The sequence below is a fragment of the Microcaecilia unicolor genome, chromosome 4 (assembly GCF_901765095.1).
Source record: "Microcaecilia unicolor chromosome 4, aMicUni1.1, whole genome shotgun sequence".
Lineage (NCBI taxonomy): Eukaryota > Metazoa > Chordata > Amphibia > Gymnophiona > Siphonopidae > Microcaecilia > Microcaecilia unicolor.
Window position 1 is genome coordinate 288,745,613 of NC_044034.1, and position 20,482 is coordinate 288,766,094.

The window sequence follows — 20,482 nt, forward strand, 5'->3', positions numbered from 1 at the left end:
TATACATGTTCAGGTCCACAAGTCTCTCCTCATACATCTTGTAACGCAAATCCCATACCATTCTCGTAGCTTTTCTTTGCACCGCTTCCATTTTTTTTACATCCTTAGCAAGGTACGGCCTCCAGAACTGAACACAATACTCCAGGTGGGGCCTCACCAACGACTTATACAGGGGCATCAACACCTCTTTTCTTCTGCTGGTCACATCTCTCTCTATACAGCCTAGCAACCTTCTGGCTACGGCCACCGCCTTGTCACACTGTTTCGCCACCTTCAGATCCTCAGATACTATCACCCCAAGATCCCTCTCCCCGTCCGTAACTATCAGACTCTCCCCGCCTAACACATACTTCTCCCGTGGATTTCTACTCCCTAAGTGCATCACTTTGCATTTCTTCGCATTGAATTTTAATTGCCAAACCTTAGACCATTCTTCTAGTTTCCAGGAGCGACTGGAGAGTTCCTGCCCCGTCAACCAGAAAAATGAAAAAGCACCAAGGGCCTCTGAGATTGGATAACCATCAAATCTTTAACTAAGGACCCAACTTGGACTGTGTTTTGGCAACACACCTGTATCAGAGTACAGCCTTCTTAATACACCTTGAATGAAGTATAATAATATGCTCTAAATGGATAATGTCAAGAAAATCCTTGTCAGCAAGCACCCATTTGCCTATAATAAGGAATAACGCAGACTAGGGCAATTTCGATAAATTTTGGCACCTGGGAGCTGCACAGGGAACCCATGGAGACACACTCAAACAGGTTGAATGGGCAAGAGGGGCAGGGGGATGGGGACCTGCATTCTTCAGGCAAAATCCCGTGAGACCAAGCCATAGCTCCACCCAGTGACACAGAGTGCAACTGGGGGCTGTGGAGCCAAGCTCCACACTCAAGCAGGTATGGGCAGTGACCATGAACCTGGAAGTGGCTGTTTGGCAGTAGCCACCCTAAGTGGGGAGCTAGGCCAGGGATAGGCGCACCACAGCAGACCTACAACCTGCTGGAAGGTTAGAGACAAATATTGAATTGTTCTAGGGAGCACCACAGCTTATACAGTGTTTTCACTGGTAGAATTCTACCTCCATCTGCAGGTAGGAGGGAATAACAACCCATCTGCTCAGAACAGCAGAGCTAACGATAAGAAAAATCATGATAAAAATTGTACCCCAGTTATTTGGGTGGTCTCTCCATGCCCCAGAAGGCGTGTTGGCGTATTGACTGCACTCAAACAAATGAGGCTCCTCCTTTCACAGGGGTGTCAATCTCCATTGCCTGAGGCCAGCAAATGTACCTGGTTTTAAGGATAATCCAAATAATGTCAAAACTACACAACAGAAATCTGTATAAACGAGTACATATCAGTCTTTTATTCTCATATCAAGTGGCCTTAACCTGGAAATTACTACCAATGGATGTTAAATTATAAATTAAATGAGAAACTTAGGAAGAAAAAAAACGTATCTGTTTAACAAATTACTGGAATAGTGTTAGGATAATTTAACATCAAATTTTTATTTTAATTTGAAATAATCACATACAATTGTACAGGTACTTGCACAGTCCTAATGGGCTCACAATCTAAGCAGTATATGTACCTGGGGAAATGGAGGGCTAAGTGACTTGCCAAGGGTCACACAGAGCTGCAGAGGGAACTAAACCTGGTTCCCCAGGATCTGAACCCACTGCCAACTGTTAGGAAGCACTGGGAATCAAACCCGGTTCTCCAGGTCCACAACCTGCTGCACTAACCATTAGGCTACTCCTCCACTCTAATCCAGTCTAACCTGGTTAATCTTTTGTAATTCGCACTGAACCACTTAGATGGAATCCTATGGAATATAAGGGTAACTGCAGTTCAATAAGTATTATAGATATCCCAAACATCAGAGCTTGTGAGTGGCCTTCAGGAATTCGAGTTTGACACATATGCTCTACAGAACTCACAGCAGCACTGAAGTACCAAAAGAATGGAGCACCAGTAAGACCAAAGCAAAGAGTGCAGAAGTAATGGAAGCTAAGAGTGGGACTTACTGTATGCGTCAGACTCATCGAGGATCTCAGACTTGATGATCTCCTCAATGACATCTTCCAGGGTCACGAGTCCTAGCACCTCGTAGAATGGGTCTCCCTCACCCTCATTGTTCACCTTTTGAACAATGGCCATGTGCGACTTACCTGAAGATAAGACACAATTCATTACAATGCTGCAACAGAGACAGATGCACTAGTGTCAAAACAGGCTGCTACTTGAAAGGATAAAAGCCATGGAAATATATTGTGTTTAACAAAATTCACACAATATAGATTTCTCACATTCTATCTAAACACGCTTTAAGGCAGAGTTTGTTTCACTGATTTATATAACATACTTTCCAACTGAAACAAACAATTACAGAAATATTCTTAAAAGATAAGAAAGAAAAATCTTGACTGCACATAAGTCTTCACACCCTGTCTCACCAAACTTATTTTAGCTCTGTTTCCAAAAATTGCCTTACCAATGCTCATAAATTGTGTCTTCCCGTGTCCAATCAGAGTACTATAGTTGAGCTAATTTGAATACCTGGATGAAGAAACAGCCATTTCTGCTATATGAGCTCAATCTGAAGCCAAGGATTAAACATACCCAACATAGAGATGCCAAAAGAATTCCAGGATAAAGTCAGTAATAGTACAAATCAGTTTAAAGATACCAGAAAAGCTCAATGTATTTGAATATCTTTTAGAGCAGTAGTTCTCAAACCTGTCTTGGGGTGGGGGTACCACCAGTCAGTTGAGTTTTCAGCCCATCCCTAATGAATATACATAACAGAGATCTGCCTATAATGGAGGTAAGTAGGACTACAAATCTTTCATGCATGCTTATCAGGGATATCCTTAAAACCCGACTGACTGGTGACTCCCAAAACAGGTTTGTGAACCACTGCCTTAGGGCACTGTCAGGTCCACTGTCGTAAAGCAGAAAGAGTTTGGCATCACCAAGACACTGTTAGGTTATCCCTGTAAAATCAACCACCACAGATTAAAGAAACTGCTGAGAACAGTCATTTTTGACTGTTCAACAATTTCAAAACTACTCCACCATGACCATGCATATGTGTGACTGAGGTGAAGGAATCTGCTAGCACATAATATCTGTGCAGGAATCTGCAGCAGTACAGCTTGTTCTAGTTTCCCTAGTAGTAGGTATATTGGTGCTCTAGGGCCCAGTATAATATTTTATAGCACTTTTTCATAGGTTGGTTAGGGCTGTTATGGTATTAAAAGTTTCCTATATAGGTTTCGAGTGTCTTTTTGCAGGGTATTTGAAGAAATCACCAAGAGAAAAAAAAATCAATAAACAGTAGATTAAAACTGATATTGCAGAGTGTATTAAAATCACAGAATAAGACACAGGCTATTAATCAGCTGACACTTCCTGCACTCTCATATAGCTTTGGTATTGTAGACTGGCCTCTTAAAGACCTTGAAAAACAAGATGTGCGAACGAGAAAATTCCTCCATGCCCATGAGGTCATCTACATGAATTAGCATATGACTAGACTTACATTAGAACATAAGAACTTAAGAGTAGTCATACTGGGTCAGACCAATGGTCCATCTAGTCCAGTGTCCTGTTTTCCAAACAGTGGCCAACCCAGGTCACAAGTACCTGGCAGAAACCCAAATCGTGGAAACTCTTCACACTACAAATCCCAGGGCAAGCAGTTGCTTCCCATGTCTGTCTCAATAGCAGATTAAAGAGTAAGTGGGATTTGAACCTGGGACCCCTGGTTTATAGTCCACTGCACTGACTGCTAGGTTACCCTTCCTAGATCTGAAGGAGGGATGGGTCTCATAGAAATAGATTACACTTATCGAGCTACTATCGCAGGCCTCCAAGACTTACCTAATGGCATCATTAGAGCCCAATGCACAAAGGTGCTGAAATATGAAAGAAAAATTCCAGAATCCAGTTCAATTATTAAACTTGGACAAGAATTCAAATGAGTAGACGGAATTGTTGAAAATCCAACAGTATCAAAGAGGAAGGAAGCAACAAAATTTGAGGAGAGAAAAAAAACCCCAAAAACTTTTCAAGGAATTCGATCAGCAGGAAAGAAAATGTTATGCATAAGTACAGCAGAAAATACAAAATGTTACTCCATAACCATTCACGGAACAACAACAGACATGATGGTTAAGGAGAGGTAAAATGAACCCTAAGGATGAGTGATTGATAGTTGCAGACCAGGACCGTGGATTACAGATGAGGTGGTTTACAGCAAGCACTGAAAGAACTGGTGCAACAGACATCTGTATTCTGTAAGAAAGAGCTAGAAAATGCTACTTATCTCGGGGCTGGCTGTGAAGTGCTTTTGGTGGAAAATTGTTATACAGAAAGGCATAACAAAGTGGTGCATCTCATTCACTGGATAAGCATTACAACACCAGTGTACAGGAAAAGCATTGGGATCATGACCCTAAGAGAACTGTGGAAAACATCACCTGGCCCATCCCCACCCCGACTGATAAAAAGCTGGATGTCAGAAAACCATACACAGTGAGTGATAAAACAGAAAAACGGCACAGATAATAGAGGTGTTGATCCCAAGTGATCACTTGGTGAATCGCATGTAGAAAGGAAATGTCCTCAAATACCAAGAAATGAAGTCCGATACCAAGAAAATGTGGCAGAAAGATACAGAAATATTTCCCATCATTTTGGGTGCCACAGACTTGATCAAAAAGAACTTCCAAGCACACCTGGATAGTATCTGAGGATCTGAAGGCGATGAAACAGTGTGACAAGGCGGTGGCCGTAGCTAGAAGGTTACTAGGCTGTATAGAGAGAGGTGTGACCAGCAGAAGAAAAGAGGTGTTGATGCCCCTGTACAAGTCGTTGGTGAGGCCCCACCTGGAGTATTGTGTTCAGTTTTGGAGGCCGTATCTTGCTAAGGATGTAAAAAGAATTGAAGCGGTGCAAAGAAAAGCTACGAGGATGGTATGGGATTTGCGTTACAAGACGTATGAGGAGAGACTTGCGGACCTGAACATGTATACCCTGGAGGAAAGAAGAAACGGGTTTTTGAAAGGTATTAATCCGCAAACAAACCTTTTCCGGAGATGGGAAGGCGGTAGAACGAGAGGGCATGAAATGAGATTGAAGGGGGGCAGACTCAAGAAGAATGTCAGGAAGTATTTTTTCACGGAGAGGGTGGTGGATGCTTGGAATGTCCTCCCGCGGGAGGTGGTGGAGATGAAAACGGTAACGGAATTCAAACATGTGTGGGATAAACATAAAGAAATCCTGTGCAGAAAGAAGGGATCCTCAGGAGCTTAGCCTAGAATGGGTGGCAGAGCTGGTGGTTGGGAGGCGGGGCTAGTGCTGGGCAGACTTATACGGTCTGTGCCAGAGCTGGTGATGGGAGGTGGGACTGGTAGTTGGGAGGCGGGGATAGTGCTGGGCAGACTTATAGGGTCTGTGCCAGAGCTGGTGGGTGGGAGGCGGGGTTGGTGGTGGGGAGACGGGGATAGGGCTGGCCAGACTTATACGGTCTGTGCACTGAAGAGGACAGTACAAATAAAAAAGTAGCACATATGAATTTATCTTCTTGGGCAGACTGGATGGACCGTGCAGGTCTTTTTCTGCCGTCATCTACTAGGTTTATGTTACACTTTATGAACTCCAAAAAGCAGCTTTTTGGCACAATGAATACTACAGTGAGCGTTAGCACTAAATCTGAGAGACCGAGATCATACTCCACATACCCTGACTTAGGAGTGAGATTCATTCCTCTCATGGCATGAGCAAAACTAAAAAGTAGGGTTGAACCAAGTAGACACTTGCAGCCAGATGGGTAGAATGCAAATCATTACTAGGCACCACTCATACAACAGAGATCTGACATGGGGTCCTGTTCTGACAGAAACACCCATCTGCCTCAGGGGTGACTCACTCCATAAAAGGGGATACTTAGTATGAGTTGGTGCGTAGTCTATTACCGTTAGATTGTAAGCTCTCTTGAGCAGGGACTGTCCCTCCCCGTGTTTAAACTTGTACAGCGCTGCGTAACCCTGGCAGCGCTATAGAAATGCTAAGTAGTAGTAGTAGTTGGTGCAACATCAAAACTATAGAATGCAGGAACTACTAGTGTCAGCAATCTGTTTTGAGATGCTGTCAACATGGCTAAAAACCAGGCACCGACAGGAAAGGTGATATTTAACAGCGAGCAGCCCATTACTACCACGATTTTAATGCGGCAGTAATCTGCTCATTGATTACTGCATGCTTGGGGGAGGGGGGCAGTGCATTAGAGCTTTGAATCTACTACGAGGCTCGCTGCATCTGCCCCTCAGTCCCCAAATAAGGTACTGTCCTGGGTGAACCTAACCTGCCTAGATCTGCGAGGCTAAGCAGCCCAAGGCTTGGCCAGTAATCTAGATGAGAGATCGCCAAGAAAAGGCTTAAGAGGTCAATTAGCAGAATGTCTGTGCAACTCACTGTCAGCCACATTAACCTCAAAATAAATATTTGCTGAGTCTGAGCACCTAAACTTAAGTATGTTAAATCATGAGAGATCTTTAAAGGAGGCAGGACCAATAGCAGAGGGTTGAAGGTAGGTACTCAGTGGTTTAGAGCATCTGGTGACCTAACAGGTAAGTCCATGATTGGCCTAACTTTAACTGCCTACAGCTAAAGTTAAGGGGGACAATATTCAGACTGCAGTTCAAGCTTCTCCTACTAACCTACAAATGCACTCAATCTGCAGCCCCTCATTACCTCTCTACCCTTATCTCCCCTTACACTCCTACCCGAAACCTCCTCTCACAGGACAAATCCCTCCTCTCTGCACCCTTCTCCACCACCGCCAATTCCAGGCTCCACCTTTTCTGCCTCGCCTCTCCCTATGCTTGGAATAAACTTCTTGAGCCCATACGCCAAGCCCCCTCCCTGCCCATCTTCAAATCCTTGCTCAAAGCCCACCTCTTCAATGTCGCCTTCAGCACCTAACCACTATACCTCTATTCAGGAAATCTAGACTGCCCCAATTGGATTGTCTGCACATTTTGTCCATTAGATTGTAAGCTCCTTTGAGCAGGGACTGTCCTTCTTTGTTAAACTGTACAGCGCTGCGTAACCCTAGTAGCGCTTTAGAAATGTTAAGTAGTAGTAGTCTTCTTCTCCAGCGCTAGAGAAACATGAAAAATGACAGCAGGTAAAGTTAATAAGGCCTATCAAGTCTGCCTGTCCATAACAATTACTAAGCTCTACAATCCCTTCCTCTCCGTTAGAGATCCTATGTGCCTAGACCATCTAGAAGCCATTGAGAAACAGGCTAGAAACAATACAACTGTGGATCTGGCTATGTACAATGAGTTTAAATATTTAAAAAAAAAAAAAAAGAGCCTTAAATATCTTCTCTCTAGAGTAGATCTAACTGTACAGCTACTTTTGCTATACGTGTGACCCTTGGCCTCTGTGATTTTGATACACATTAGAGAGTTTATAGCACCAAAAGGAAAAAAAAATGGAATGCACCTATGGATAACACTGCATATTAGCACAACACATTTCACCAATTCCCTCGTTAAAGTGGTGCAGCACATCCCACTAATATTGTTGGTACCATCTGTTGAGGAAGTGGACATCCACATAATTCTTTAATGCAGCATTTTTTCTGTGGCTCCATCCTGCTGGACAAGTTACTGAGAGAAGTTCATTCCCTATCCAACTATCAGGCTTTTGACCATAGCAGAAATTCTCAACCCAGTCCTTGGGACACACCAGCCAGTCAGGGTTTCAGGATATGCACTACAAATAAGCATGAGAGATTTGCATACAATGGAGGCAGAACATGCAAATTTATCTCATGCATATTCATTGTGGATATCTAGAAAACCACACTAGCTGGTGTGTCCTGAGGAGTGGGCTGAGAACCCCTGGGTCATAGCCTTCAGACCTCACTATATGAGCAGGCCTTTTATGCTGTAAGCCTGTTGATACATTTACTGGGCTCTCACTGTTGATGTAACCTTAATACTAGTGGCTCTGAATTAGAGAGCTGCACGGCTTCCGTCCCAGCGGGAATCCCGCGGAACCCGCGGGATTCCCGCGGGGACGGAAGCAGTTCCTGCGGGGTTCCCGCGGGGATGGAAGCAGTTCTGCGGGGTTCCCGCGGGGACGGAGGCAGTTCCTGCGGGGTTCCCGCGGGGGTGGAACCAGTTCTGTGGGCTTCCCGTGGAAGTGTAAGCTGCACCTGCACCAGCCTCTCATCTACCGAATACCAATTTATTTGAGTGCTGTCTCCTCCTCCTCTTCTTCCTTGCTTTAACAGCATAAATGTGGAAAGTCTTCCATTAAGGAGGTGGTAGAGTCACAAATGATGACGGAATTCAAAAAGGCGTGCTAACCTTAAATGGCTGCATGTGTGTGGATATGTCAAGTGACACTTAGATGGCGACTCTGGCTGTGATGAACTAGAGCTGATACCTGGCAGACTTGTATGGTCTGTGTCTCATACATGGCAATCTGGTGTAGGATGGGCTGGAAAGGGCTTAGACAGCAACTTCAGTGGCTGGAACATGAGGACAGTGCTGGACAGACTTTTATGGTCTGTGTCCCACAAATGAGAACATGAATAGGCTGGAGTGGGCTTCAATGGCAACTCCAGCAGTTGGAACATAAGGATGGGGCCAGATAGACTTCTGTGGTCTTTGTTCCAGAAACACGAAAGAAAGACCATAATCAAGTATATAATATCACACTCGTTGATTTAATGATGAATTGATCATGAGTGTGACTATTGGGCAGAGTGGATGGACCGTTCAGGTCTATTTGCTGTCACTTACTATGTTACTATTAATCCTCTTTGCTCCCAGGCTGGTGCACAGACCTCAGCTCTGACACAGGCACGAGAATCAGATGTCACCTGACCAACTGGCGCGTGCATGTGGCGACCTCTCAGCACACACTGCCAGTGAATCAGAGACAAATCTTACATGTGCGCACCAGAGTGTTCCAAGTTCCAACTTTCGTTCCTTTCTTGCCTACAGTGCTGTGGCTCAAATCCAGAGAGAGACTGAGGGAGCTGACTGGAACTTTCTTTTATGTACTATTAAATTCTTACGGGGATGGGTGGGGATGGGTTAAATTCTTGCGGGGACGGGTGGGGACGGGTTGGGATGGTTTAAATTTTTGCGGGGATGGGTGGGGATGGGTAAGATTCCAGTGGGGATGGGTGGGGACGGGTAAGATTCCAGCAGGGACGGGCGGGGATGGGTAAGATTTCTGTCCCCGTGCAACTCTCTACTCTGAATAGCTTTTTAGCTACTTTTACCCTATCTGATCTGAAATAATTAAATTTAACTTTTGCTATATTTTATTGAGTAGACCAGGGATTTCTCAATTCAGTCCTTAAGGAACCCTGAGCTAGTTTTGGTTTTCAAGATATCCACAATAAATATGCAGGAGCTATATTTGCATACAGTGAAGGAAATGCATGCAAACCTCTCTCATGGATATTCATTGTGGATATCCTGAAAACCAAACTGGCTTGTGGTTTCCTGAGGACTGGGTTGAGAAACCCTGGTGTAAACAGTACATTAGATTATAAATTGCTGAATTTTTTCATGCTATATATTATATTAATTAGACGACTAGCATTTGTGTGTATGTCACTTAGAACATTTTTTTTGCGATGGAAAGAAAGCCTCCAACAACAGTATACTTCATAAAAGATTGGGACCCAAACCCTGTCCTGGAGGCACCCCAGCCAGTCAGGTTTTCAGGATACCCACAATGAATACTCATGAGAGAAACTTGCATGCATTGCCTCCACTACATGCAAATCTCTCATGAATATTCATTGTGGGTATCCTGAAAACCTGACTGGCTGGGGTGCCTCCAGGACCAGGTTTGGGAACCAATGGTCTAATAGCATCAGTCAGAAGAATATATCAGTGTTTCTCAAGTCCAGTCCTGGAGTACCCCTTGCCAGTCAGGTTTTCAGGATACCCACAATGAATACGCATGAAATAGATTTGCATATAATGGACACAATGTATGCAAATCAAGTTCATGCATATTCACTGTGGATATCCTGAAAATCTGACTGGCAAGGGGTACTCCAGGGCTGGACATGGGAAACACTGGGAAATATGGAATATCTTCTACAATTTGAGTATGTAAATTTATGTACTCAAGTCATCTTTCCCTTCACAAATATCAACTCTAAAGTTGTATGGAAATTCTGGGCTTGATATTCAGCCGGCAGTGCTCAGCATTTTGCTGACCATCACTGGCGTTATGCCAGGAAATTTATTTATTTATTTGCTACATTTGTACCTCACATTTTCCCATCTATTTGCAGGCTCAATGTGGCTTACATTATATTGCAAAAGATATAGTTATGAACAGAGTAAGAGGCTTGTTCTAAATTAACATATTACTATGCAAGAATTAAGGAAGAAAAAATATGGTAATATGGCTAATCAGTTTAGAGGGATTAGTAGGTGGTTGGTTTAGCTATACAATAATCAAGTTCTAAGGAGGATTCTTATTGTAAGTTTTTTCAAACAAGTGTGTTTTCAGTAATTTCCTGAAGTTTGTTAAGTTATGTGTTGTTTTTATAGTGTTTGGTAAATTCAATGCAAGGCTATGTCTGGGCTTCGAAACTGAACTTCCAGGTTTCCATATCAGTTAAGTATGATATTCAGCACTTAACCGGTTATGGGGCACAGCATAAAGACAGGACTGACTTTTATGTGGTCTTATTTATTCAGTTACCTTGGTCATTTAAGTGCTGAAAATCAGTACTTAACTGATCAAGTGCCAACTCCATCCCTGGAACACCTCCAAAACTGCATGTTTTAAGCACTACTGTTCATTTTCAGTGGCATGAACCAGTTAAGTGCTGCTGAAAATGAAGTTAGCCCCAAACAGGTGATTTAACCAGCCAGGAGCCATTTCTGGCAGGTTAAAATCACTTTGAATATCGACCCCTCTATTTTTACATTGGCTCATTCTTTAATAATCATATCTTCCTTTCTTGTGTCTATACTGACTTTGAACACCCCTTTTAGGCTAGGCTAACTATTCTCACTTGGTAGGTGTCATATGGACACTCCTAAAAACAAAGGGCTTTATCCTCTATTGAAGCATTTTATGCCCATTTATTCCTTTCCAGGAACAGCACCACCCATTTAAGTGGTACCTTCCATGTAATTAATTGGTTTATATTTAAAATGCACTAGCTTTCTTTTAAAAGTTTGCAGACCTTTCATTACTTTAAGTATGTATGGGACTATGTGAACACTCAGTTACAGTGATTTATGGATGCTGACTTAATGAGCTCACGTTGAGAGCAATTGTTCTGTAATTTTGGACTACTTCAGCTATTTGCTGACTGATAGACTTTTTTTTCCTGCTACAGCCAAGGAATTTGGCTCAGAGGAAGCATTTTACTACCTTATTGTGTGTTGAGTGATCTGCTTTATGTCCATATATTTAGAGGCTGCTACAATATTCTTAGAAAGTTATTTACTATAAATAAGCAGACAGTGCACCTTAGCTGCTAATAAATGACCCCCTTAATGTATATTTGTTTGGTTTGGGGTTGGTTTTTTTTAAACAGTCCCCCCCAAAATAATTAAATAAAAGTCCAACTGGATCAATGAAACTGTTTTAGTGATAGGTTTTTCCATGTCCCAGGACTTTTTATCAGCTGCCATTTTCACTACTGTTGCAAATCTCTCTGGTGAGATTTCTAAGCTACAATTTAAAATTAAATTTCATATTGGATGTTTTTCTTCCATCTTAACAGCAGTAACCTCTTAGTAACTTCACTTGCACTTGGGAATACGGACTCATGATCTGGAACTCCCAATACTGAGAATCTGTCACACAATAAATGCATGGCAGGATGCTGAGCTACCAAAGCTCAGTTTTTTTTATTTCAATTTTTTCTAGCTTTGGAATGCAAGGATTAGAAACATGTGAGAATCAAACAATAGTAAGAGATTTTGCAAATCAATCCAATCCATTGTATCTTAGGTACCGTGTCTTAAGATTCTGATCTCACTGCAAAATGAAAAAAAAAATACAATTTAAGTCTCTTTAGGACAATGCAGTAGAAATACAATGGGGGTTAGAGCACAGAATAAGCAAAGAAAGATTTAATGTTTCTACATTACAGATTTCTTACTGCTAGTGTCAAATGGTAATGGATTAGATTTTCCAGTGAGCTCAATACAACTAGTGCATGGATGCTTTTAAAAAAGTTGCTCACAAGGGTTTTGTTTTTTTTTTAATTTTCTTTAATACAAGTGGGGAGAGAGTTTGGAATCATTCATAGCCCAGGAGCACTGTGGGACAATTTGCCCCTCTTCACTCAACAGATACTGTAACAAAAAGGAACCAAATGATAAATGTAGATGGAACAACTCTCCTGGGTGGAAAGGTTTCTTCAATCTGGGGAAGACATGGCTGAGGAGAGATATGATAGAGGCCTATAAAATCCTGAGTAGAGTGGAACACAATCAACTGTTTTTTTTTTTTTTTAAGTAAACAGAACTAGGGGACATGCCATGAAGTTACACAGTGGTATATTAAAAACAAAGAGAAAATATTGCTTCACTTGGCACATAATTGTTTTTGCCACATTCTCTGGCACCAAGTTCCAAAACTTAATTAACTACTTTTAAAAAGTTTTGGATAAGCTCCTGGAGAAAAGGTCAACAGAATATTGTTAAGGTAGACATGGGGAAGTCACTGCTTATCTCTGGGGGTTGGTAACATGGAATCTTCCTACTTTGGTTCCTGCCAGGTACTTGTGACCTGAATTGGTCACTATCAGAACCATACTAGACTTGATGGACCGTTGGTCTGACCCAGTATGGAGATTTTTATGTTCAGAGTATCTCAAGCCTATAGATGGATTACAGACCAGTTACATGCTTGCAGGAAACTAAAGATAAGTCTGTTCTCTGGATCAGAGGAAATGTTTTCCTTGGATTGGACCAACAGCCTCCTTAACCCCACTTTAGATAGGGCAGAGGCATGGAGAGAGAGAAATTTCCTGAGATGACAAAGCTTGTGGGTTGTATCGTAGCTAAAGGAGAATGTATGGTGCTGGTGTAGGATTGAACAAGAAAAGCCCGCAGTGATTAGGCATAACTGGCTGCTGTCAACCTTTAGTTTTGTACATTTCTATTTCTGATTTTAAAGGGCTACTACATATTGTGCAGCCCTTCTCTTTGGTAAGCAGTAATTAAATCAATATGTTTACTCTGTACACTGAGCCCCACTCCATGGCTATATTAACTGCCTCCCTATAACCTGCGAAAAGGAGAATTTTAGAGGACTAGCCTACAATGGGGAGCAGGTCTGTGACCCACTAGAAAGGCCTAGCCACCACAACAGGCACCAGTACCTGGACAGTGGTCTCTTCGTGTGATGCAGCACATCCCATTAATAATGGCTTAAGTACAGCAACCTCACTTCACGGCCCTCTGCTGAGAGACTTGGCTCCTAAAGGCGCCAACAAAGAAAGTTGTTGAAATGTAAAACAAATAAAAAAGTGAGACAAGTGCAAAGACCCAGATGAATAGCAGCCTCATAACTGCGAAGTTGGAAAGAGGGAAGACAGCCTAGGTCAGGTAGGGGAGAGTCAATGTTATCTGAAAAGAATTATGAGAGAAAAACTACTCACGAGGAGGGAAAGTAACAACTTGGGATCATGCTAAATCAGAGGTTCTCAACCCAGTCCTCAAAACACACCTAGTTAGGCAGGTTTTCAAGATACTCACAATGAATACGCACAAGATAAATTTACATGCACTGCATCCACTGTAGGGCAAATCTCTCTCTCATGCATATTCACTGTGGTTATCCAGAAAAACCCGACTGGCTGGTTGAGAACCTCTACGCTAGACAGACAGTATGCTGGGTGGCAGATTAAGCTATGGAGAATATATAACACATGGCCCGTAGAGCCTTCTTCTAAGCAGCAAGGCTACTGAAGGAGCCCCTCTACTGAGTTTCAATGGATTAAATCTAGCACAACCTGTAGTTTCTTAGTTTTTTCGCTATCTGTACATCTGTAACAAACTAGATGGAAAGCATAAGTCTCAAAAGCCAGTCACAAATGTTTCAAGCCAATAAAATGGATCTCACCTACAATTTGTTTACTGGCCCTATTACTACTTTTATGTTTACTGACACACTTGATATACCAAAATTTATAAATATCAAAGTGGTTTACAATATTATGATTTCTCTTCCTATCTTCTTTTGTGTTTAATGTAACCGCACACCGGGGAGTTTGCCAAACCCAAGCAGCAAATCAATTCTTGGTCCCGCTGTTGCAGAATTCTCTCCTTAAATGTATGCGTTTAAAGCTTTTCTTAAATGCTACTTTGTTAGGCATTTGAAATCCAAAACCCCCGACTCTTCCTGATCATGATCCTCCCCCATTAAAGATGTTTTATTGTAATACATTAAGTGATGGTTTCACTCGAGGTAGGTCTCATCTGACAAATTTGATTAATTTTTTTAACTGAGTGCCCAGAGAGTTGAATCGATGTGGTGTATTTAGATTTTAGCAAAGTCTATGACATGGTTCTGCATCAATGATTAATAAACTGAGTGTCTTTGAAGTGGGCACTAAAGTGTCTAACTGGGTTAGGAACTGATTGAGTGAAAGGCAACAGAGGGTAGTGGTAAATGGAGCTCATTCTGAGGGAAAGGATGTTACCAGTGGTGTGCCGCAAGGTTTGGTTCTTGGGCTGGTTCTTTTTAACACTTTTGTAAGCGATATTGCTGAAGGGCTATCTGGTAAGGTTTGCCTCTTTGCAGATGATATCAAAATCTGCAATACGGTTGACACCACTAATGGTGTGGATAACATGATGAAGGTCTTAGTAAAGCTGGAGGAATGGTATTGAATGTGGCAGCCTAGATTTAATGCTAAACATGAAGGTTGTGCATTTGATCTGCAAGAACCCAAGGGAACGATACCGTTTAGGGGGTGAAGAACTTTTGTGCATGAAAGAGTAGCAGGATGTGATCGTATGTGATGATCTTAAGGTGGCTGATCAGGTAGAAAAGGCGACAGCAAAAGTTAGAAGGATGCTTGGGTGTACAGGGAGAGGAAATGGCCAGTAGGAAAAAGGAGGTGATGACGCCCGTGCATAAGGCTCTTGTGGGACCTCATTTAGAATAGTGTGTATAATGCTGGAGATTGCACCTTCAAAAGATATACACAGGATGGAGTCGGTCCAGAAGGCAGCTACTAAAATGGTCAGTGGTCTTCATCATAAAGCATATGGGGACAGACTTAAAGAACTCAATATGTATTCTTTGGAAGAAAGGCGGGAGAGGAGAGATACGATAGAAACATTTGAATACCTATGCGGCATAAATGCACAGGAGGCGAGTCTCTTTCAAATGAAAGGAAGCTCTGGAACAAGGGGGCATAGGATGAAGGTGAAAGGGGACAGACTTAGAAATAACCTGAGGAAATACTTCTTCGAGGAAAGGGTAGTGAATTTGTGGAACAGCCTCCCAATGGACGTGGTAGAGACAAAAACAGTATATGAATTCAAGAGAGCTTGGGAAAAGTATATAGGATCTCTAAGGGAGTGATAGGGAGAGTAGATGGCATGGAATGGATGGGCAGACTAGATAGGCCATGTGGTCTTCATTTGCCTATAACTTTCTCTGTTTGATTACTAGTATTTGTCTTGTTTGTGTGTCTCCATTAAACTGTAAGCTCCCTGGAGAAGGGACCTTCTAGATTGTGTATCTGTACAAGCATTGTGTACACCCACCTAGCAACATTATATGAATGTAAAGTAATAGCATATATTCTGTGACAAACACACAGAGTGAGTAGTGTTTGACTGGTTTAATCACTCCCAAAAAATGCTGGAATCTACTTGAAATTCCAGTTCTTTCACTAGACTAATAGCTTTCCTGAACTCACAGACTCTATTAGCCCCAGATATGCTGCTTCAGAAAAACTGACCTGTTGTGTCACGAAAGCTCACACACATCATCCCTTCCTTTTTGCTCATTAAAAAGAAGCAAAACCTACATACATTCCATGATAAAAAAAATCAGGATCTTTCTTTAACCATTCAGCTTTTGAGATAAATCAAAATTACTACCAACTTCTCCCACATCTGCCATGTAGATACATACCTGTAGCAGGTATTCTCCGAGGAAAGCAGGCTGATTTCACATGTGGGTCGGCATCCACGGCAGCCCAGGAAACGGCAAATTTTGCCAGAGCCTTATAGCGCGCAAACTGCGTGCACCGCACATGCGCGGACGACGTCACGCCCGCCGCGTGAGCGTTCCCGCTCAGTTTAATCAAAAAGCAAATAATAAACAAACAACTCCAAAGGGGAGGTGGGCGGGTTTGTGAGAACAATTAGCCTGCTGTCCTCGGATTGACCTGAAACCATAAACAACTAACTGAGAGTGCAGCCTAGAACAGAACAAAAATGGGTCTAGGGGGGTGGAGTTGGATTCTAAACCCCGAACAGATTCTGCAGCACCGACTGCCCAAACCGACTATCGCATTGGGTATCCTGCTGGAGGCAGTAAAGAGATGTGAATGTGTGGACTGATTACCACATTGCAGCCTTGCAAATCTCCTCAATGGAGGCTGACTTTAAGTGAGCCACAGACGCAGCCATAGCTCTAACATTGTGAGCCGTGACATGGCCCTCCAGAGTCAGCCCAGCTTGGGCGTAAATGAAGGATATGCAATCTGCTACCCAACTGAAGATTGTGCATTTTCCAATGGTGACTCCCCTCCTGTTGGGATCAAAAGAAACAAACTGGGCGGACTGTCTAAAGGGCTTTGTCCGCTCCACGTAAGAGGCCAATGCTCTCTTGCAGTCCAAGGTATGCAAACTGCTTTCGCCAGGGCGAGTATGAGGACGGGGAAAGAATGCTGGCAAGACAATTGATTGGTTCATATGGAACTCAGACACCACCTTTGGCAGAAACTTAGGGTGCGTGCAGAGAACTACTCTGTTGTGATGGAACTTGATATAAGGTGCATGCACTACCAAGGCCTGAAGCTCACTGACTCTACGAGCTGAAGTAACAGCCACCAAGAAAACGACCTTCTAGGTCAAGTACTTCAGATGGCAGGAATTCAGTGGCTCAAAAGGAGCTTTCATCAGCAGGTTGAGAACGATGTTGAGATCCCATGACACTGGTGCAGGTTTGACAGGGGGCTTTGACAAAAGCAAACCTCTCCTGAAGCGAACAACTAAAGGCTGTCCAGAGATAGGCTTACCCTCTACACGGCGATGATAAGCACTAATCGCACTAAAGTGAACTCTTACGGAGTTGGTCTTGAGACCAGACTGACAAATGTAGAAGGTAATCAAGCAGGGTCTGTGTAGGACAAGAAAGAGGATCTAGGGCCTTGCTGTCACACCAGATGGCAAACCTCCTCCATTTGAAAAAGTAAAACTTCTTCGTGGAATCTTTTCTGGAAGCAAGTAAGATTCGTGAGACACCCTCTGAAAGACCCAAGGAGGCGAATTCTAAGCTCTCAACATCCAGGCCATGAGAGCCAGAGACTGGAGGTAGGGATGTAGAAGTGACCCCTTGTTCTGTGTGATGAGGGTTGGAAAACACTCCAATCTCCACGGTTCTTCGGAGGACAACTCCAGAAGAAGAGGGAACCAGATCTGACGCAGCCAGAAGTGTGCAATCAGGATCATGGTTCCGCAGTCTTGCTTGAGTTTCAGCAAAGTCTTCCCTACTAGAGGTATGGGAGAATACGCATACAGAAGGCCTGTCCTCCAATGTAGGAGAAAGGCATCTGATGCTAGCCTGTCATGGGCTTGAAGCCTGGAACAGAACTGAGGGACCTTGTGATTGATCTGAGTGGTAAAAAGATCCACAGAGGGGGTGCCCCGTGCTCGGAAGATCTTGTGGACTAAGCCCATTTCCAGTGACCACTCGTGAGGTTGCATTATCTTGTTCAACCTGTCGGTCAGACTGTTGTTTACGCCTGCCAGATAAGTGGCTTGGAGAAACATGCTATGACGGCAAGCCCAAAGCCACATCTGGATGGCTTCCTGACACAGAGGGTGAGATCCGGTGCCCCCTGCTTGTTGGTGTAGTACATGGCAACCTGACTGTCTGTCTGAATTAAGATTACTTGGTTGGACACCTGATCTCTAAAAGCCTTTAGAGCGTTCCAGATCGCTCTTAATTCCAGGAGGTTGATCTGCAGACCTCTTTCCTGAAAGGATCTGGCTCCCTGAGTGTGGAGCCATTCTACATGAGCTCCCTACCCCAGGAGAGATGCATCCGTCATCAGCATATTTCGTGACTGAGGAACTTGGAATGGTCATCCCATGGTCAAATTGGATCGAATCTTCCACCAGTGAAGAGAATTCCGAAAGCTGGTGGACAGTTGGATTACATCCTCTAGATCCCTCGCAGCTTGAAACCACTGGGAAGCAAGGGTCCACTGAGCTGATCTCATATGTAGACGTGCCATGGGCATGACATGAACTGTGGAGGACATGTGTCCCAGAAGTCTCAACATCTTCCGACCCGTGACCTGGTGAAACGCTCGAACCATGGACACCAGGGACAGAAGGTTGTCCGCCCTTGTCTCAGGAAGATAAGCTTGAGCTGTCTGAGTGTTCAACAGGGTTCCAATAAATTCCAATGTTTGAACTGGGGTGAGATGGGACTTGGGATAATTTATGACAAAACCCAGTAGATCTAGCATCCGAATAGTCATTCGCATGGACTCCAGAGCACCCTCCTTCGAGGTGCTCTTCACCAACCAATCGTCAAGATAAGGAAACACATGCACTCCCAGACTGCGTAGCAACGCTGCGACTACAGCTAGGCATTTGGTAAACACTCTGGGCACAGATGCCAGGCCAAAAGGAAGTACACGGTACTGAAAGTGCTTTGTTCCCAGCCGAAATTGAAGATACTTCTTGGGAGCTGAAAGTATCACGATGTGTGTGTAAGCATCTTTTAAGTCCAGAGAGCATAGCCAATCGTTTTCCTGAATCATGAGAAGAAGGGTGCCTAGGGAAACCATCCCAAACTTTTCTTGGACACGAAATTTGTTCAGAGCCCTTAGGTCTAGGATGGGACGCATCCCCCGTTTTCGTTTGCACAAGGAAGTACCTGGAATAGAATCCCAGTCCTTCTTCCCCTGGTGGAACGGGTTCAACTGCTTGGACCTTCAGAAGGGAGGAGAGTTCCTCTGCAAGTACCTGTTTGTGCTGGGAACTGTAAGAATGAGCTCCTGGTGGACAATTTGGAGGTTCGGATTCCAGATTGAGGGTTTATCCTGACCGGACTATTTGAAGAACCCACTGGTCAGAGGTTATAAGAGGATACCTGTGGTGAAAATACAACAAAGCAGTGGGTAAAAAACCAGGAGTTCAGTATACTGATTAATAAAGTTTGGTTCATCTTCACTCTGGAACTCCTGGTTTTTTTACCCACTGCTTTGTTGTATTGTGGTGAAAAAACATTAACCTTCCCCCAACCGGCAAGTCGTCCGGTACGGATACATTTACTGAGGCTATGCTGAACTGGAGCCAGTCAAAAGCCCGTCCCTTGCTTTTGCTGGGGAGCCGCAGAGGCCTTAGGCGTATGCTGTTGACGAGAACGAGCGCGCTGGGACTGAGCCTGGACAAGTTGCCGAGAAGCAGGAGTGTACCTATGCCTAGCATAGGAATAGGAAGCACGTCTCTTCCCTCCAAAAACCTCCTAGTTGAGGAGGTAGTAGCACAAGACGCCCGGCAGAAAAGAGAATCCATAGCATCATTGTGCTTCTTGAGCTGGTCAACTAAATCCTCTACTTTCTCACCAAAAAGGTTATCCCCCCAGCAAGAAACATCCGCCATCCGCTGCTGGACCGAATGATCCAGGTCAGAGTCTGCGCATCACTATACCTTGGGCAGCGATCCTGGATGCTACATCAAAAATGTTGAACGTACCCCTGGCCAGGAATTTTTGACATGCCTTCTGCTGTCTGACCACCTGGCGAAAAGGCTTGGCCTGCTCCAGAAGGAGTGCATCAACCAAGCTAGACAGTTGCCTCACCAAGTTCCGCAAGTGGATGCTCGTGAAGAGCTGGTATGTTTGGATTTTGGCAGCAAGCATAGCGGCCTGATACACCTTTCTCCCAAAAGAGTCCAAGGCTCTAGATTCTCTGCCTGGGGGCGCCGAGACATAGTCCCTAGTACTCTTGGCTCTTTTGAGAGCGGAGTCCACCCCATGGATCAGATATTGGGATTCAGACTTTTTCAGAATCACGGGATTAGAGGGAACGACCAGTTTCGCATAAGGACTTCCTTCAGTACATTATGCAAAGGAGCTGCTGCAGCCTCTCTAGGCGGAGAAGGACAGTCCAGGACCTCGAGCATCTCAGCCCTGGGCTCATCCACAACCTCCATAGGAAAGGGAATAGCCGCAGCCATTTCCTGGACA

The 20,482-nt window shown here is 43.8% G+C and overlaps 1 protein-coding gene across 2 annotated transcripts in view; it reads right to left on the bottom strand.

Moving 5' to 3' along the window:
• Window positions 1-20,482, bottom strand: part of CNNM3 (cyclin and CBS domain divalent metal cation transport mediator 3) — a 120,009-nt gene that overhangs the window by 90,808 nt on the left and 8,719 nt on the right. For both annotated transcript variants that reach the window (XM_030201664.1, XM_030201663.1), the window contains exon 2: window positions 2,035-2,178. In XM_030201664.1, the coding sequence (XP_030057524.1) occupies window positions 2,035-2,178 (144 nt within the window). The remainder of the gene's footprint in view (window positions 1-2,034; window positions 2,179-20,482) is intronic.